At 48.4% G+C, this 13,591-nt stretch overlaps 1 protein-coding gene across 1 annotated transcript in view; it reads left to right on the top strand.

Moving 5' to 3' along the window:
- The window catches only part of LOC110513667 (dedicator of cytokinesis protein 1), a 527,949-nt gene that overhangs the window by 414,850 nt on the left and 99,508 nt on the right, over positions 1 to 13,591 (top strand). The window contains exons 32-34 of the mRNA XM_036990103.1: positions 5,786 to 5,905; positions 8,154 to 8,243; positions 11,057 to 11,161. Of these exons, the coding sequence (XP_036845998.1) occupies positions 5,786 to 5,905; positions 8,154 to 8,243; positions 11,057 to 11,161 (315 nt within the window). The remainder of the gene's footprint in view (positions 1 to 5,785; positions 5,906 to 8,153; positions 8,244 to 11,056; positions 11,162 to 13,591) is intronic.

Here is a 13,591-nt window from a genome sequence, read left to right as displayed (position 1 = left end):
CACTATATAGATAATGTGACTGGTCTCTCTCTGTGGTCCACTATATATATAATGTGACTGGTCTCTCTCTGTGGTCCACTATATAGATAATGCGACTGGTCTCTCTGTGGTCCACTATATAGATAATGTGACTGGTCTCTCTCTGTGGTCCACTATATAGATAATGTGACTGGTCTCTCTGTGGTCCACTATATAGATAATGTGACTGGTCTCTCTCTGTGGTCCACTATATAGATAATGTGACTGGTCTCTCTGTGGTCCACTATATAGATAATGTGACTGGTCTCTCTCTGTGGTCCACTATATAGATAATGTGACTGGTCTCTCTCTGTGGTCCACTATATAGATAATGCGACTGGTCTCTCTGTGGTCCACTATATAGATAATGTGACTGGTCTCTCTCTGTGGTCCACTATATAGATAATGTGACTGGTCTCTCTCTGTGGTCCACTATATAGATAATGTGACTGGTCTCTCTCTGTGGTCCACTATATAGATAATGTGACTGGTCTCTCTCTGTGGTCCACTATATAGATAATGTGACTGGTCTCTCTCTGTGGTCCACTATATAGATAATGTGACTGGTCTCTCTCTGTGGTCCACTATATATATAATGTGACTGGTCTCTCTCTGTGGTCCACTATATAGATAATGTGACTGGTCTCTCTCTGTGGTCCACTATATAGATAATGTGACTGGTCTCTCTGTGGTCCACTATATAGATAATGTGACTGGTCTCTCTCTGTGGTCCACTATATAGATAATGTGACTGGTCTCTCTGTGGTCCACTATATAGATAATGTGACTGGTCTCTCTGTGGTCCACTATATAGATAATGTGTCTGGTCTCTCTCTGTGGTCCACTATATATATAATGTGACTGGTCTCTCTCTGTGGTCCACTATATAGATAATGTGACTGGTCTCTCTGTGGTCCACTATATAGATAATGTGACTGGTCTCTCTGTGGTCCACTATATAGATAATGTGACTGGTCTCTCTCTGTGGTCCACTATATAGATAATGTGACTGGTCTCTCTCTCTATGGTCCACTATATAGATAATGTGACTGGTCTCTCTCTCTACGGTCTACTATATAGATAATGTGACTGGTCTCTCTCTCTATGGTCCACTATATAGATAAAATAATGTACTACGAGAATTATCATTCCTAGTCTATATCCCAAATGGCAGCCTATGGTTCCTGGTCAAAGTAGTGCAAATAGGAATAGGGTACCATTGGCCATAGGGCCTTGGTCATCGTAGTGCACCAGGTAGGGAATAGGGTACCATTGGCCATAGGGCCCTGGTCAACGTAGTGCACTACGTAGGGAATAGGGTACCATTGGCCATAGGGCCTTGGTCAACGTAGTGCACCAGGTAGGGAATAGGGTACCATTGGCCATAGGGCCCTGGTCAACATAGTGCACTACGTAGGGAATAGGGTACCATTGGCCATAGGGCCTTGGTCAACGTAGTGCACCAGGTAGGGAATAGGGTACCATTGGCCATAGGGCCCCGGTCAACGTAGTGCACTACGTAGGGAATAGGGTGCCATTGGCCATAGGGCCCTGGTCAATGTAGTGCACTACGTAGGGAATAGTGTAGCATTGGCCATAGGGCCCTGGTCAAAGTAGTGCACTACGTAGGGAATAGGGTACCATTGGCCATAGGGCCCTGGTCAAAGTAGTGCACTACGTAGGGAATAGGGTGCCATTGGCCATAGGGCCCTGGTCAAAGTAGTGCACTACGTAGGGAATAGGGTACCATTGGCCATAGGGCCCTGGTCAAAGTAGTGCACTACGTAGGGAATAGTGTACCATTGGCCATAGGGCCCTGGTCAACGTAGTGCACTACGTAGGGAATAGTGTACCATTGGCCATAGGGCCCTGGTCAACGTAGTGCACTACGTAGGGAATAGGGTACCATTGGCCATAGGGCCCTGGTCAAAGTAGTGCACTACGTAGGGAATAGGGTGCCATTGGCCATAGGGCCCTGGTCAACGTAGTGCACTACGTAGGGAATAGTGTACCATTGGCCATAGGGCCCTGGTCAACGTAGTGCACTACGTAGGGAATAGGGTACCATTGGCCATAGGGCCCTGGTCAAAGTAGTGCACTACGTAGGGAATAGTGTACCATTGGCCATAGGGCCCTGGTCAACGTAGTGCACTACGTAGGGAATAGGGTACCATTGGCCATAGGGCCCTGGTCAAAGTAGTGCACTACGTAGGGAATAGGGTGCCATTGGCCATAGGGCCCCGGTCAAAGTAGTGCACTACGTAGGGAATAGTGTACCATTGGCCATAGGGCCCTGGTCAATGTAGTGCACTACGTAGGGAATAGTGTACCATTGGCCATAGGGCCCTGGTCACTACATAAGGAATGGGTTGTGATTTGGGACACAGACTTGTAGGAAACCTGGCTGAGGATGTTGAATTTACAGCGTCAGTGTGATTGATGTCGTTTCAGCACTTCCAGAAATAACTAGGTGACGATGGCAACGTGAACACCTCTCCTCTCTTTAATCACGGAGGAGCTGCTCAAACTATAACAGAATCAATAATAACCATCGTCCTGCAGGACGTAAACACCTCTCCTCTCTTTAATCACGGAGGAGCTGCTCAAACTATAACAGAATCAATAATAACCATCGTCCTGCAGGACGTAAACACCTCTCCTCTCTTTAATCACGGAGGAGCTGCTCAAACTAACAGAATCAATAATAACCATCGTCCTGCAGGACGTAAACACCTCTCCTCTCTTTAATCACGGAGGAGCTGCTCAAACTATAACAGAATCAATAATAACCATCGTCCTGCAGGACGTAAACACCTCTCCTCTCTTTAATCACGGAGGAGCTGCTCAAACTAACAGAATCAATAATAACCATCGTCCTGCAGGACGTAAACACCTCTCCTCTCTTTAATCACGGAGGAGCTGCTCAAACTATAACGGAATCAATAATAACCATCGTCCTGCAGGACGTAAACACCTCTCCTCTCTTTAATCACGGAGGAGCTGCTCAAACTAACAGAATCAATAATAACCATCGTCCTGCAGGACGTAAACACCTCTCCTCTCTTTAATCACGGAGGAGCTGCTCAAACTAACAGAATCAATAATAACCATCGTCCTGCAGGACGTAAACACCTCTCCTCTCTTTAATCACGGAGGAGCTGCTCAAACTAACAGAATCAATAATAACCATCGTCCTGCAGGACGTAAACACCTCTCCTCTCTTTAATCACGGAGGAGCTGCTCAAACTAACAGAATCAATAATAACCATCGTCCTGCAGGACGTAAACACCTCTCCTCTCTTTAATCACGGAGGAGCTGCTCAAACTATAACAGAATCAATAATAACCATCGTCCTGCAGGACGTAAACACCTCTCCTCTCTTTAATCACGGAGGAGCTGCTCAAACTATAACGGAATCAATAATAACCATCGTCCTGCAGGACGTAAACACCTCTCCTCTCTTTAATCACGGAGGAGCTGCTCAAACTAACAGAATCAATAATAACCATCGTCCTGCAGGACGTGAACACCTCTCCTCTCTTTAATCACGGAGGAGCTGCTCAAACTATAACGGAATCAATAATAACCAACGTCCTGCAGGACGTAAACACCTCTCCTCTCTTTAATCACGGAGGAGCTGCTCAAACTAACAGAATCAATAATAACCATCGTCCTGCAGGACGTAAACACCTCTCCTCTCTTTAATCACGGAGGAGCTGCTCAAACTAACAGAATCAATAATAACCATCGTCCTGCAGGACGTAAACACCTCTCCTCTCTTTAATCACGGAGGAGCTGCTCAAACTATAACGGAATCAATAATAACCATCGTCCTGCAGGATCCCTTTAATTCAGGCTGTTTGACCTTTAACCTTAGACTCCATGTAAAGGAATCCAACCTTCCTTTATATAAAAGCTAGTCTCCAAATCCAAACAGGATCAAGACTTCGTTGTCCTGCTTATTGGCCAATGGAACGTGGCCCGGTTCCGTTTGGATTTTTCCGAGGCTGTTTCTAAGCCCACAGTAGCGTCAAATCTGCGAGCCGTTGCTTTTCTCCCACAGTGCACTGTACCGTACATGAAAATGTGGAGGTCACGTCACTTCAACAGACGGCGCCAGCTTTGCTATGTAAATATTGTCTCCATCTCATATGGCACCCTATTCCCTATATAGTGCACTACTTCTTTTTTTTTACCATGGCCCATTCCAAAAAGTTAGTGCACTATATAGGGATTAGGGTGCCGTTTGGGACGGCCCCCGCTACCTAATTCGATTTTACCTAGAGATCGGTGCGTTCTCTCTTGTTCAACAACAGCATGGAATGTCAGTTACGTTACCGTGGCAATGAATCAGTTGTGACAGGACCTTAGTAGGGTTACCGAGGCTGGGACCGGGGAGCCAATAGGATCGCTGCATCTAGCCTGTTGGCCGGCCTCTTTCCAGCCTCTCACAACGTTAATAATTAGAGTGGGTAGAGAGACTGGAGGAGAGGACTGTGTGGTCAGCAGAAATGTTTCCATCTCCCTGTTGTTTACAGAATGAAGCACAATGTGTGATAATTAATATGGTTTTATCACTGCATAAATCAATATCTGATGTGTTAATGTAGCTTTTCCATAAGTTATCTCTCTCCTCCTCCTCTCCTCATCCCTCCACTCCACCTCTCTTTTCCTCTCCTCTCCTCATCCCTCCACTCCACCTCTCTTTTCCTCTCCTCTCCTCATCCCTCCACTCCACCTCTCTTTTCCTTTCCTTTCCTCCCCCCTCCACCACTCCTCTCTTTTCCTCTCCTCCTCCGTCCTCCTCTCCTCCTCCCTCCTTTCATCATCCCTCCTCTCCTCCTCCTCTCTCCTTCTCTTCTCCTCTCTCCTCCTCTTCCCCTCCTCTCTCCTCCTCCCTCCTCTTCTCCTCCTCCCTCCTCTCCTTCTCTCTCCTCCCCTCCTCCTCTCCTCCTCCTCTCCTCCCCTCCTCCCTCCTCTCCTCCCCTCCTCCCTCCTCTCCTCTTTCCTCTCCTCCCTCCTCTCACTCTCTCTTTTCCTCTCCTCCTCCCTCCTCTCCTCCTCCCTCCTCTCACTCTCTCTTTTCCTCTCCTCCTCCCTCCTCTCTCCTTCTCTTCTCCTCTCTCCTCCTCTTCCCCTCCTCTCTCCTCCTTCCTCCTCTTCTCCTCCTCCCTCCTCTCCTTCTCTCTCCTCCCCTCCTCCTCTCCTCCCCTCCTCCCTCCTCTCCTCTTTCCTCTCCTCCTCCCTCCTCTCACTCTCTCTTTTCCTCTCCTCCTCCCTCCTCTCCTCCTCCCTCCTCTCACTCTCTCTTTTCCTCTCACTCTCTCTTTTCCTCTCCTCCTCCCTCCTCTCCTCCCTCTTATCCTCCTCCCTCCTCTCCCTCCTCTCCTCTTTCCTCTCCTCCTCCCTCCTCTCACTCTCTCTTTTCCTCTCATCCTCCCTCCTCTCCTCCTCCCTCCTCTCACTCTCTCTTTTCCTCTCCTCCTCTCCTCCTCTCCTCCTCCCTCTTCTCCTCCTCCCTCCTCTCCCTCCTCTCCTCTTTCCTCTCCTCCTCCCTCCTCTCTCTCTCTTTTCCTCTCCTCCTCCTCTCCCCACTGTAGATCAATGTTTAGCTCTATTGAGGAATCTAATTCTGATATAGTCTGATAGAGTATACTGCTCAGCTACAGTTAATATTATACTATACAGGGTCTGTTCTATAGAGGTAACATGATCTGTATCTACAGGGTCTGTTCTATAGAGGTAACATGATCTCTGTCCCTGCAGTGGTCTGAGGAGCCGTGTGCAGCTCACCTGACCCAGAGAGACGGCTACCAGGCCTCCACACAAGGACAACTGAAGGACCAGCTCTACCAGGAGATCATCAACTTCTTCGACAAGGGCAAGGTACCTAGAGGGAGGAGGGTGATGGGAGGGGGGAGAGAGGGTGTGTATTAGAGAGAGAGATAGTGTGTGTGTTGGTGACAAAGTGAGTGTTGGTGAGAGATTGAGAGAGGGGGGATGGTGAGAGAGAGGGGGGGTGGTGGTGAGAGGGGAGGTGGTGAGAGGGGAGGTGGTGAGAGAGGGGAGGTGGTGAGAGAGGGGAGGTGGTGAGAGGGGGGGGGGTGGTGAGAGAGGGGTGGTGGTGAGAGAGGGGTGGTGGTGAGAGAGGGGTGGTGGTGAGAGATGGAGGTGGTGAGAGAGGGGTGGTGGTGAGAGATGAGGGGGTGAGAGAGAGGGGGGGTGGTGAGAGAGAGAGGGAGGTGTGAGAGAGAGGGCGGTGGTTGAGAGAGAGCGAGGGGTGAGAGAGAGGGGGGGTGGGAGAGAGAGAGAGAGAGGTGGGGGGGCTGAGAGAGAGAGAGAATGGGGTGGTGAGAGAGAGAGATGGGGAGGTGTCCAGAGAGAGAGAGAGAGAGAGAGAGAGGGGGAGTGAAAGAGATAGATAGGGGGGGTGTCCAGAGAGAGTGTGTAGGTCTGGTGAGACTAAAGAGGTAGACAGAGTTAGTGAGCTGCACCTTTTTGTTCAGCGTGTTCCAGATGTTTTGGGACCTGTTCTATCTGATCCTCCTTCAACGGTCCAGAGAGGCAACGTGGAGACGCCTAAAACATCCTGTCTCTCCTCTATAAGCCCTCTATTGGCCCTCCTCTGGAAGCCCTCTATTGGCCCTCCTCTATAAGCCCTCTATTGGCCCTCCTCTGGAAGCCCTCTATTGGCCCTCCTCTATAAGCCCTCTATTGGCCCTCCTCTATAAGCCCTCTATTGGCCCTCCTCTGGAAGCCCTCTATTGGCCCTCCTTGCCCCACCACCCAACTTCCCTTCTTCTCTCACTCTCCCTCCCATCCTCCTCTCCCTCCATCCTCCTCGCTCCCATCCTCCTCTCCCTCCCATCTTCCTCCCTCCATCCCCCTCTCTCCTCCCTCCCTCCATCCTCCTCTCTCCCTCCATCTTCTCTCCATCCCTTCCTCCCTCCATCCCATCCTCCTCTCTCCCCTCCTCCCTCCTATCCTCCTCTCTCCCTCCATCCTCCTCTCTCCCTACATCTTCTCTCCCTCCATCCCATCCTCCTTTCTAACCTCCTCTCTCCACCCCCTCCTCTCTCCCCTCCTTCCTCCTATCCTCCTCTCTCCCTCCATCCTCCTCTCTCCCTACATCTTCTCTCCCTCCATCCCATCCTCCTCTCTCCCCTCCTCCCTCCTCTGTCCCCTCCTCCCTCCATCCTCCTCTCTCCCTACATCCTCCTCTCTCCCTACATCTTCTCTCCCTCCATCCCATCCTCCTTTCTAACCTCCTCCCTCCATCCCTTCCTCCTCTCTCCCCTCCTATCCTCCTCTCTCACTCCATCCTCTCTCCCTACATCTTCTCTCCCTCCATCCCATCCTCCTTTCTAACCTCCTCCCTCCATCCCATCCTCCTCTCTCCCCTCCTCCCTCCATCCCATCCTCCTCTCTCCACTCCTCCCTCCTATCCTCCTCTCTCCCTCCATCCTCCTCTCTCCCTACATCTTCTCTCCCTCCATCCCATCCTCCTTTCTAACCTCCTCTCTCCACCCCCTCCTCTCCTGCCACCTCAGTATCACCATAAGCCACAAGACTGACAGACAGTCAGAGGGTAGATCATGTGCCTGCATGATGCCATTCTATAAAAACAGGAGGAGCAGACCATTCTCAGATGACTCAATCTGGAGAAATATCTGTCTGTCTGTCCCATCTTCAGCAGAGCAAGGGACCGCAGGGGCTTTAGTCAGGAAGACCTCCCCGATGCTACTGAAGGTGGGGAGGGAGGAGGGGATGAGGTGGGAGGGAGGGGAGGGAGGAGAGGAGAGGATGAGGTGGGAGAGGGGGGGGGGGAGGGGATGAGGTGGGAGAGAGGGAGGGGAGGGAGGAGGGGATGAGGTGGGAGAGAGAGAGAGGGAGGGGAGGGAGGAGGGGATGAGGTGGGAGAGAGAGAGAGAGGGAGGGGAGGGAGGAGGGGATGAGGTGGGAGAGAGAGGGAGGGGAGGGAGGAGGGGATGAGGTGGGAGAGAGGGAGGGGATTGAGGAGTAGGCAGGACTGTCTACAGCTAAATACAATGACTAATATATATTATTGTTCTTTCATATCCTGTGTGTGTGTGTGTGTGTGTGTGTGTGTGTGTGTGTGTGTGTGTGTGTTTAGATGTGGGAGGAAGCCATCGTACTAGGAAAGGAGCTGGCAGACCAGTATGAGAATGAGATGTTTGACTTTGAGCAGCTCAGTGCCTCCTTGGTGAGTTCAATCTAATCACATGGTATATTCTACCTGTATAGAAACTGTCATCTTGTTGTAGGAGACGTGGTATATTCTACTGGTATAGAAACAGTCATCTTGTTGTAGGAGACGTGGTATATTCTGCTGGTATAGAAACTGTCCTCTTGTTGTAGGAGACGTGGTATATTCTACTGGTATAGAAACTGTCCTCTTGTTGTAGGAGACGTGGTATATTCTACTGGTATAGAAACTGTCATCTTGTTGTAAGAAACAGTCATCTTGTAGGAGACGTGGTATATTCTACTGGTATAGAAACTGTCATCTTGTTGTAGGAGAGGTGGTATATTCTACTGGTATAGAGACTGTCCTCTTGTTGTAGGAGACGTGGTATATTCTACCTGTATAGAAACTGTCATCTTGTTGTAGGAGACGTGGTATATTCTACTGGTATAGAAACTGTCATCTTGTTGTAGGAGACGTGGTATATTCTACCTGTATAGAAACTGTCATCTTGTTGTAGGAGACGTGGTATATTCTACTGGTATAGAAACTGTCATCTTGTTGTAGGAGACGTGGTATATTCTACCTGTATAGAAACTGTCATCTTGTTGTAGGAGACGTGGTATATTCTACTGGTATAGAAACTGTCATATTGTTGTAAGAAACTGTCATCTTGTTGTAGGAGAAGTGGTATATTCTACTGGTATAGAAACTGTCATCTTGTTTTAAGAAACTGTCATCTTGTTGTAGGAGACGTGGTATATTCTACTGGTATAGAGACTGTCATCTTGTTGTAGGAGACGTGGTATATTCTACTGGTATAGAGACTGTCATCTTGTTGTAGGAGACGTGGTATATTCTACTGGTATAGAAACTGTCCTCTTGTTGTAGGAGACGTGGTATATTCTACTGGTATAGAAACTGTCATCTTGTTGTAGGAGACGTGGTATATTCTACCTGTTTAGAAACTGTCCTCTTGTTGTAAGAAACAGTCATCTTGTAGGAGACGTGGTATATTCTACTGGTATAGAAACTGTCATCTTGTTGTAGGAGACGTGGTATATTCTACCTGTATAGAAACTGTCCTCTTGTTGTAAGAAACAGTCATCTTGTAGGAGACGTGGTATATTCTACTGGTATAGAAACTGTCCTCTTGTTGTAAGAAACAGTCATCTTGTAGGAGACGTGGTATATTCTACTGGTATAGAAACTGTCATCTTGTTGTAGGAGACGTGGTATATTCTACCTGTATAGAAACTGTCCTCTTGTTGTAAGAAACAGTCATCTTGTAGGAGACGTGGTATATTCTACTGGTATAGAAACTGTCATCTTGTTGTAGGAGACGTGGTATATTCTACTGGTATAGAAACTGTCCTCTTGTTGTAAGAAACAGTCATCTTGTAGGAGACGTAGTATATTCTACTGGTATAGAAACTGTCCTCTTGTTGTAGGAGACGTGGTATATTCTACTGGTATAGAAACTGTCCTCTTGTTGTAGGAGACGTGGTATATTCTACTGGTATAGAAACTGTCATCTTGTTGTAGGAGACGTGGTATATTCTACCTGTATAGAAACTGTCCTCTTGTTGTAAGAAACAGTCATCTTGTAGGAGACGTGGTATATTCTACTGGTATAGAAACTGTCATCTTGTTGTAGGAGACGTGGTATATTCTACCTGTATAGAAACTGTCCTCTTGTTGTAAGAAACAGTCAACTTATAGGAGACGTGGTATATTCTACTGGTATAGAAACTGTCATCTTGTTGTAGGAGACGTGGTATATTCTACTGGTATAGAAACTGTCATCTTGTTGTAGGAGACGTGGTATATTCTACTGGTATAGAAACAGTCATATTGTTGTAGGAGACGTGGTATATTCTACTGGTATAGAAACTGTCATCTTGTTGTAGGAGACATGGTATATTCTACTGGTATAGAAACTGTCCTCTTGTTGTAGGAGACATGGTATATTCTACTGGTATAGAAACTGTCCTCTTGTTGTAGGAGACGTGGTATATTCTACTGGTATAGAAACAGTCATATTGTTGTAGGAGACGTGGTATATTCTACTGGTATAGAAAATGTCATCTTGTTGTAGGAGACGTGGTATATTCTACTGGTATAGAAACAGTCATCTTGTTGTAGGAGACATGGTATATTCTACCTGTATAGAAACTGTCATCTTGTTGTAGGAGACGTGGTATATTCTACTGGTATAGAAACTGTCATCTTGTTGTAGGAGACGTGGTATATTCTACCTGTATAGAAACTGTCATCTTGTTGTAGGAGACGTGGTATATTCTACTGGTATAGAAACTGTCATCTTGTTGTAAGAAACTGTCATCTTGTTGTAGGAGACATGGTATTTTCTACTGGTATAGAAACAGTCATCTTGTTGTAGGAGACGTGGTATTTTCTACTGGTATAGAAACTGTCATCTTGTTGTAGGAGACGTGGTATATTCTACTGGTATATGAACTGTCCTCTTGTTGTATGAGACGTGGTATATTCTACTGGTATAGAAACTGTCATCTTGTTGTAGGAGACGTGGTATATTCTACTGGTATAGAAACTGTCCTCTTGTTGTAGGAGACGTGGTATATTCTACCTGTATAGAAACTGTCCTCTTGTTGTAGGAGACGTGGTATATTCTACTGGTATAGAACTCTATGTATTATCATATGGACAACACCTTGACATGGGGCTTTCAGTGTGTGTGTGTGTGTGTGTGTGTGTTTGTTTGTTAATGTGTGTGTGTGTGTGTGTGTGTGTACACATGGTATTCTGCAACCAGTACATTGAGTCTTCCTGAAGGTTACTTCCTGTTACAGAGGAAGCAGGCTCAGTTCTACGAGAACATTGTGAAGGTGATCCGACCCAAGCCAGACTACTTTGCTGTGGGATACTACGGAGTGGGCTTCCCTTCCTTCCTCAGGGTAAGTAGTACCTGGGTCCTACACACACACACAGGCTCAGCAACGCACACACACACACAGTCCATAGTTCAACAGTCAATACATTACCTCAGCCAGAAGAATCCCCTGCCCCAGCCGTCAATACATTACCTTAGCCAGTAGAGTCCCCTGTTCAACAGTCGATACATTACCTCAGCCAGTAGAGTCCCCTGCTTCAACAGTCAATACATTACCTCAGCCAGTAGAGTCCCCTGCCTCAGCCAGTAGAGTCCCCTGCTTCAACAGTCAATACATTACCTCAGCCAGTAGAGTCCCCTGCCCCAGCCGTCAATACATTACCTCAGCCAGTAGAGTCCCCTGCCTCAGCCAGTAGAGTCCCCTGCTTCAACAGTCAATACATTACCTCAGCCAGTAGAGTCCCCTGCTTCAACAGTCAATACATTACCTTAGCCGGTAGAGTCCTCTGCCTCAGCCGTCAATACATTATCTCAGCCAGTAGCGTCCCCTGCCCCAGCCGTCAATACATTACCTCAGCCAGTAGAGTCCCCTGCCTCGGCCAGTAGAGTCCCCTGCCCCAGCCGTCAATACATTACCTCAGCCAGTAGAGTCCCCTGCCTCGGCCAGTAGAGTCCCCTGCCTCGGCCAGTAGAGTCCCCTGCCTCGGCCAGTAGAGTCCCCTGCCTCGGCCAGTAGAGTCCCCTGCCTCGGCCAGTAGAGTCCCCTGCCTCGGCCAGTAGAATCCCCTGCCTCGGCCAGTAGAGTCCCCTGCCTCGGCCAGTAGAGTCCCCTGCCTCGGCCAGTAGAGCCCCCTGCCTCGGCCAGTAGAGCCCCCTGCCTCGGCCAGTAGAGCCCCCTGCCTCGGCCAGTAGAGCCCCCTGCCTCGGCCAGTAGAGCCCCCTGCCTCGGCCAGTAGAGCCCCCTGCCTCGGCCAGTAGAGTCCCCTGCCTCGGCCAGTAGAGTCCCCTGCCTCATATTCAAACCTCTCACTCTGTGGTGTTATATTTAGTTTTTTCTTCCTGAATTTCAAGAAGACGTTTGAGTGTTGGACTGGTGGAGAGGGAGGGGAGGGGAGGGGAGGGGAGGGGAGAGAGAGAGAGAGGGAGAGAGAGAGAGAGAGAGAGAGAGAGAGAGAGAGAGAGAGAGAGAGAGACTTCCAACAGACTGTAAGGCTGCACTCTGAGAGAGAGAAAGACGTGGAGAGAGGATATTATATTTGGACTGTGAGAATGTTCTGTTAAATAGAAGTGTGTAATCACGCTACATAGCAGTGAGCTGGAGCCTCTTACGCTTCTGTTAATAGACAAGGGTTTTCCCATCAAGCCTTCCCCTCAGAGGGTGACCTCTCCTCTCCTCTCTCTCTCTCACTCTCTCTTTCTCTCTCTACATATTTATTTGCACTTATTACTCTTATTTATTTACTATTTATTTATTACTCTTCCTGGGGTTTATTATGGATCCCCATTAGTTCCTGCCAAGGCAGCAGCTACTCTTCCTGGGGTTTATTATGGATCCCCATTAGTTCCTGCCAAGGCAGCAGCTACTCTTCCTGGGGTTTATTATGGATCCCCTTTAGTTCCTGCCAAGACAGCAGCTACTCTTCCTGGGGTTTATTATGGATCCCCATTAGTTCCTGCCAAGGCAGCAGCTACTCTTCCTGGGGTTTATTATGGATCCCCATTAGTTCCTGCCAAGGCAGCAGCTACTCTTCCTGGGGTTTATTATGGATCCCCATTAGTTCCTGTCAAGGCAGCAGCTACTCTTCCTGGGGTTTATTATGGATCCCCATTAGTTCCTGCCAAGGCAGCAGCTACTCTTCCTGGGGTTTATTATGGATCCCCATTAGTTCCTGCCAAGGCAGCAGCTACTCTTCCTGGGGTTTATTATGGATCCCCATTAGTTCCTGTCAAGGCAGCAGCTACTCTTCCTGGGGTTTATTATGGATCCCCATTAGTTCCTGCCAAGGCAGCAGCTACTCTTCCTGGGGTTTATTATGGATCCCCATTAGTTCCTGCCAAGGCAGCAGCTACTCTTCCTGGGGTTTATTATGGATCCCCATTAGTTCCTGCCAAGGCAGCAGCTACTCTTCCTGGGGTTTATTATGGATCCCCATTAGTTCCTGCCAAGGCAGCAGCTACTCTTCCTTGGGTTTATTATGGATCCCATAAGTTCCTGCCAAGGCAGCAGCTACTCTTCCTGGGGTTTATTATGGATCCCCATTAGTTCCTGCCAAGGCAGCAGCTACTCTTCCTGGGGTTTATTATGGATCCCCATTAGTTCCTGCCAAGGCAGCAGCTACTCTTCCTGGGGTTTATTATGGATCCCCATTAGTTCCTGCCAAGGCAGCAGCTACTCTTCCTGGGGTTTATTAAGGATCCCCATTAGTTCCTGCCTAGGCAGCAGCTACTCTTCCTGGGGTTTATTATGGATCCCCATTCGTTCCTGCCAAGGCAG

The sequence above is a fragment of the Oncorhynchus mykiss genome, chromosome 1 (assembly GCF_013265735.2).
Source record: "Oncorhynchus mykiss isolate Arlee chromosome 1, USDA_OmykA_1.1, whole genome shotgun sequence".
In the NCBI taxonomy this organism is placed as follows: Eukaryota; Metazoa; Chordata; class Actinopteri; order Salmoniformes; family Salmonidae; genus Oncorhynchus; species Oncorhynchus mykiss.
Note: the sequence above shows the minus strand (reverse complement) of the source record. Positions and strands in the feature narration are given on the sequence as shown.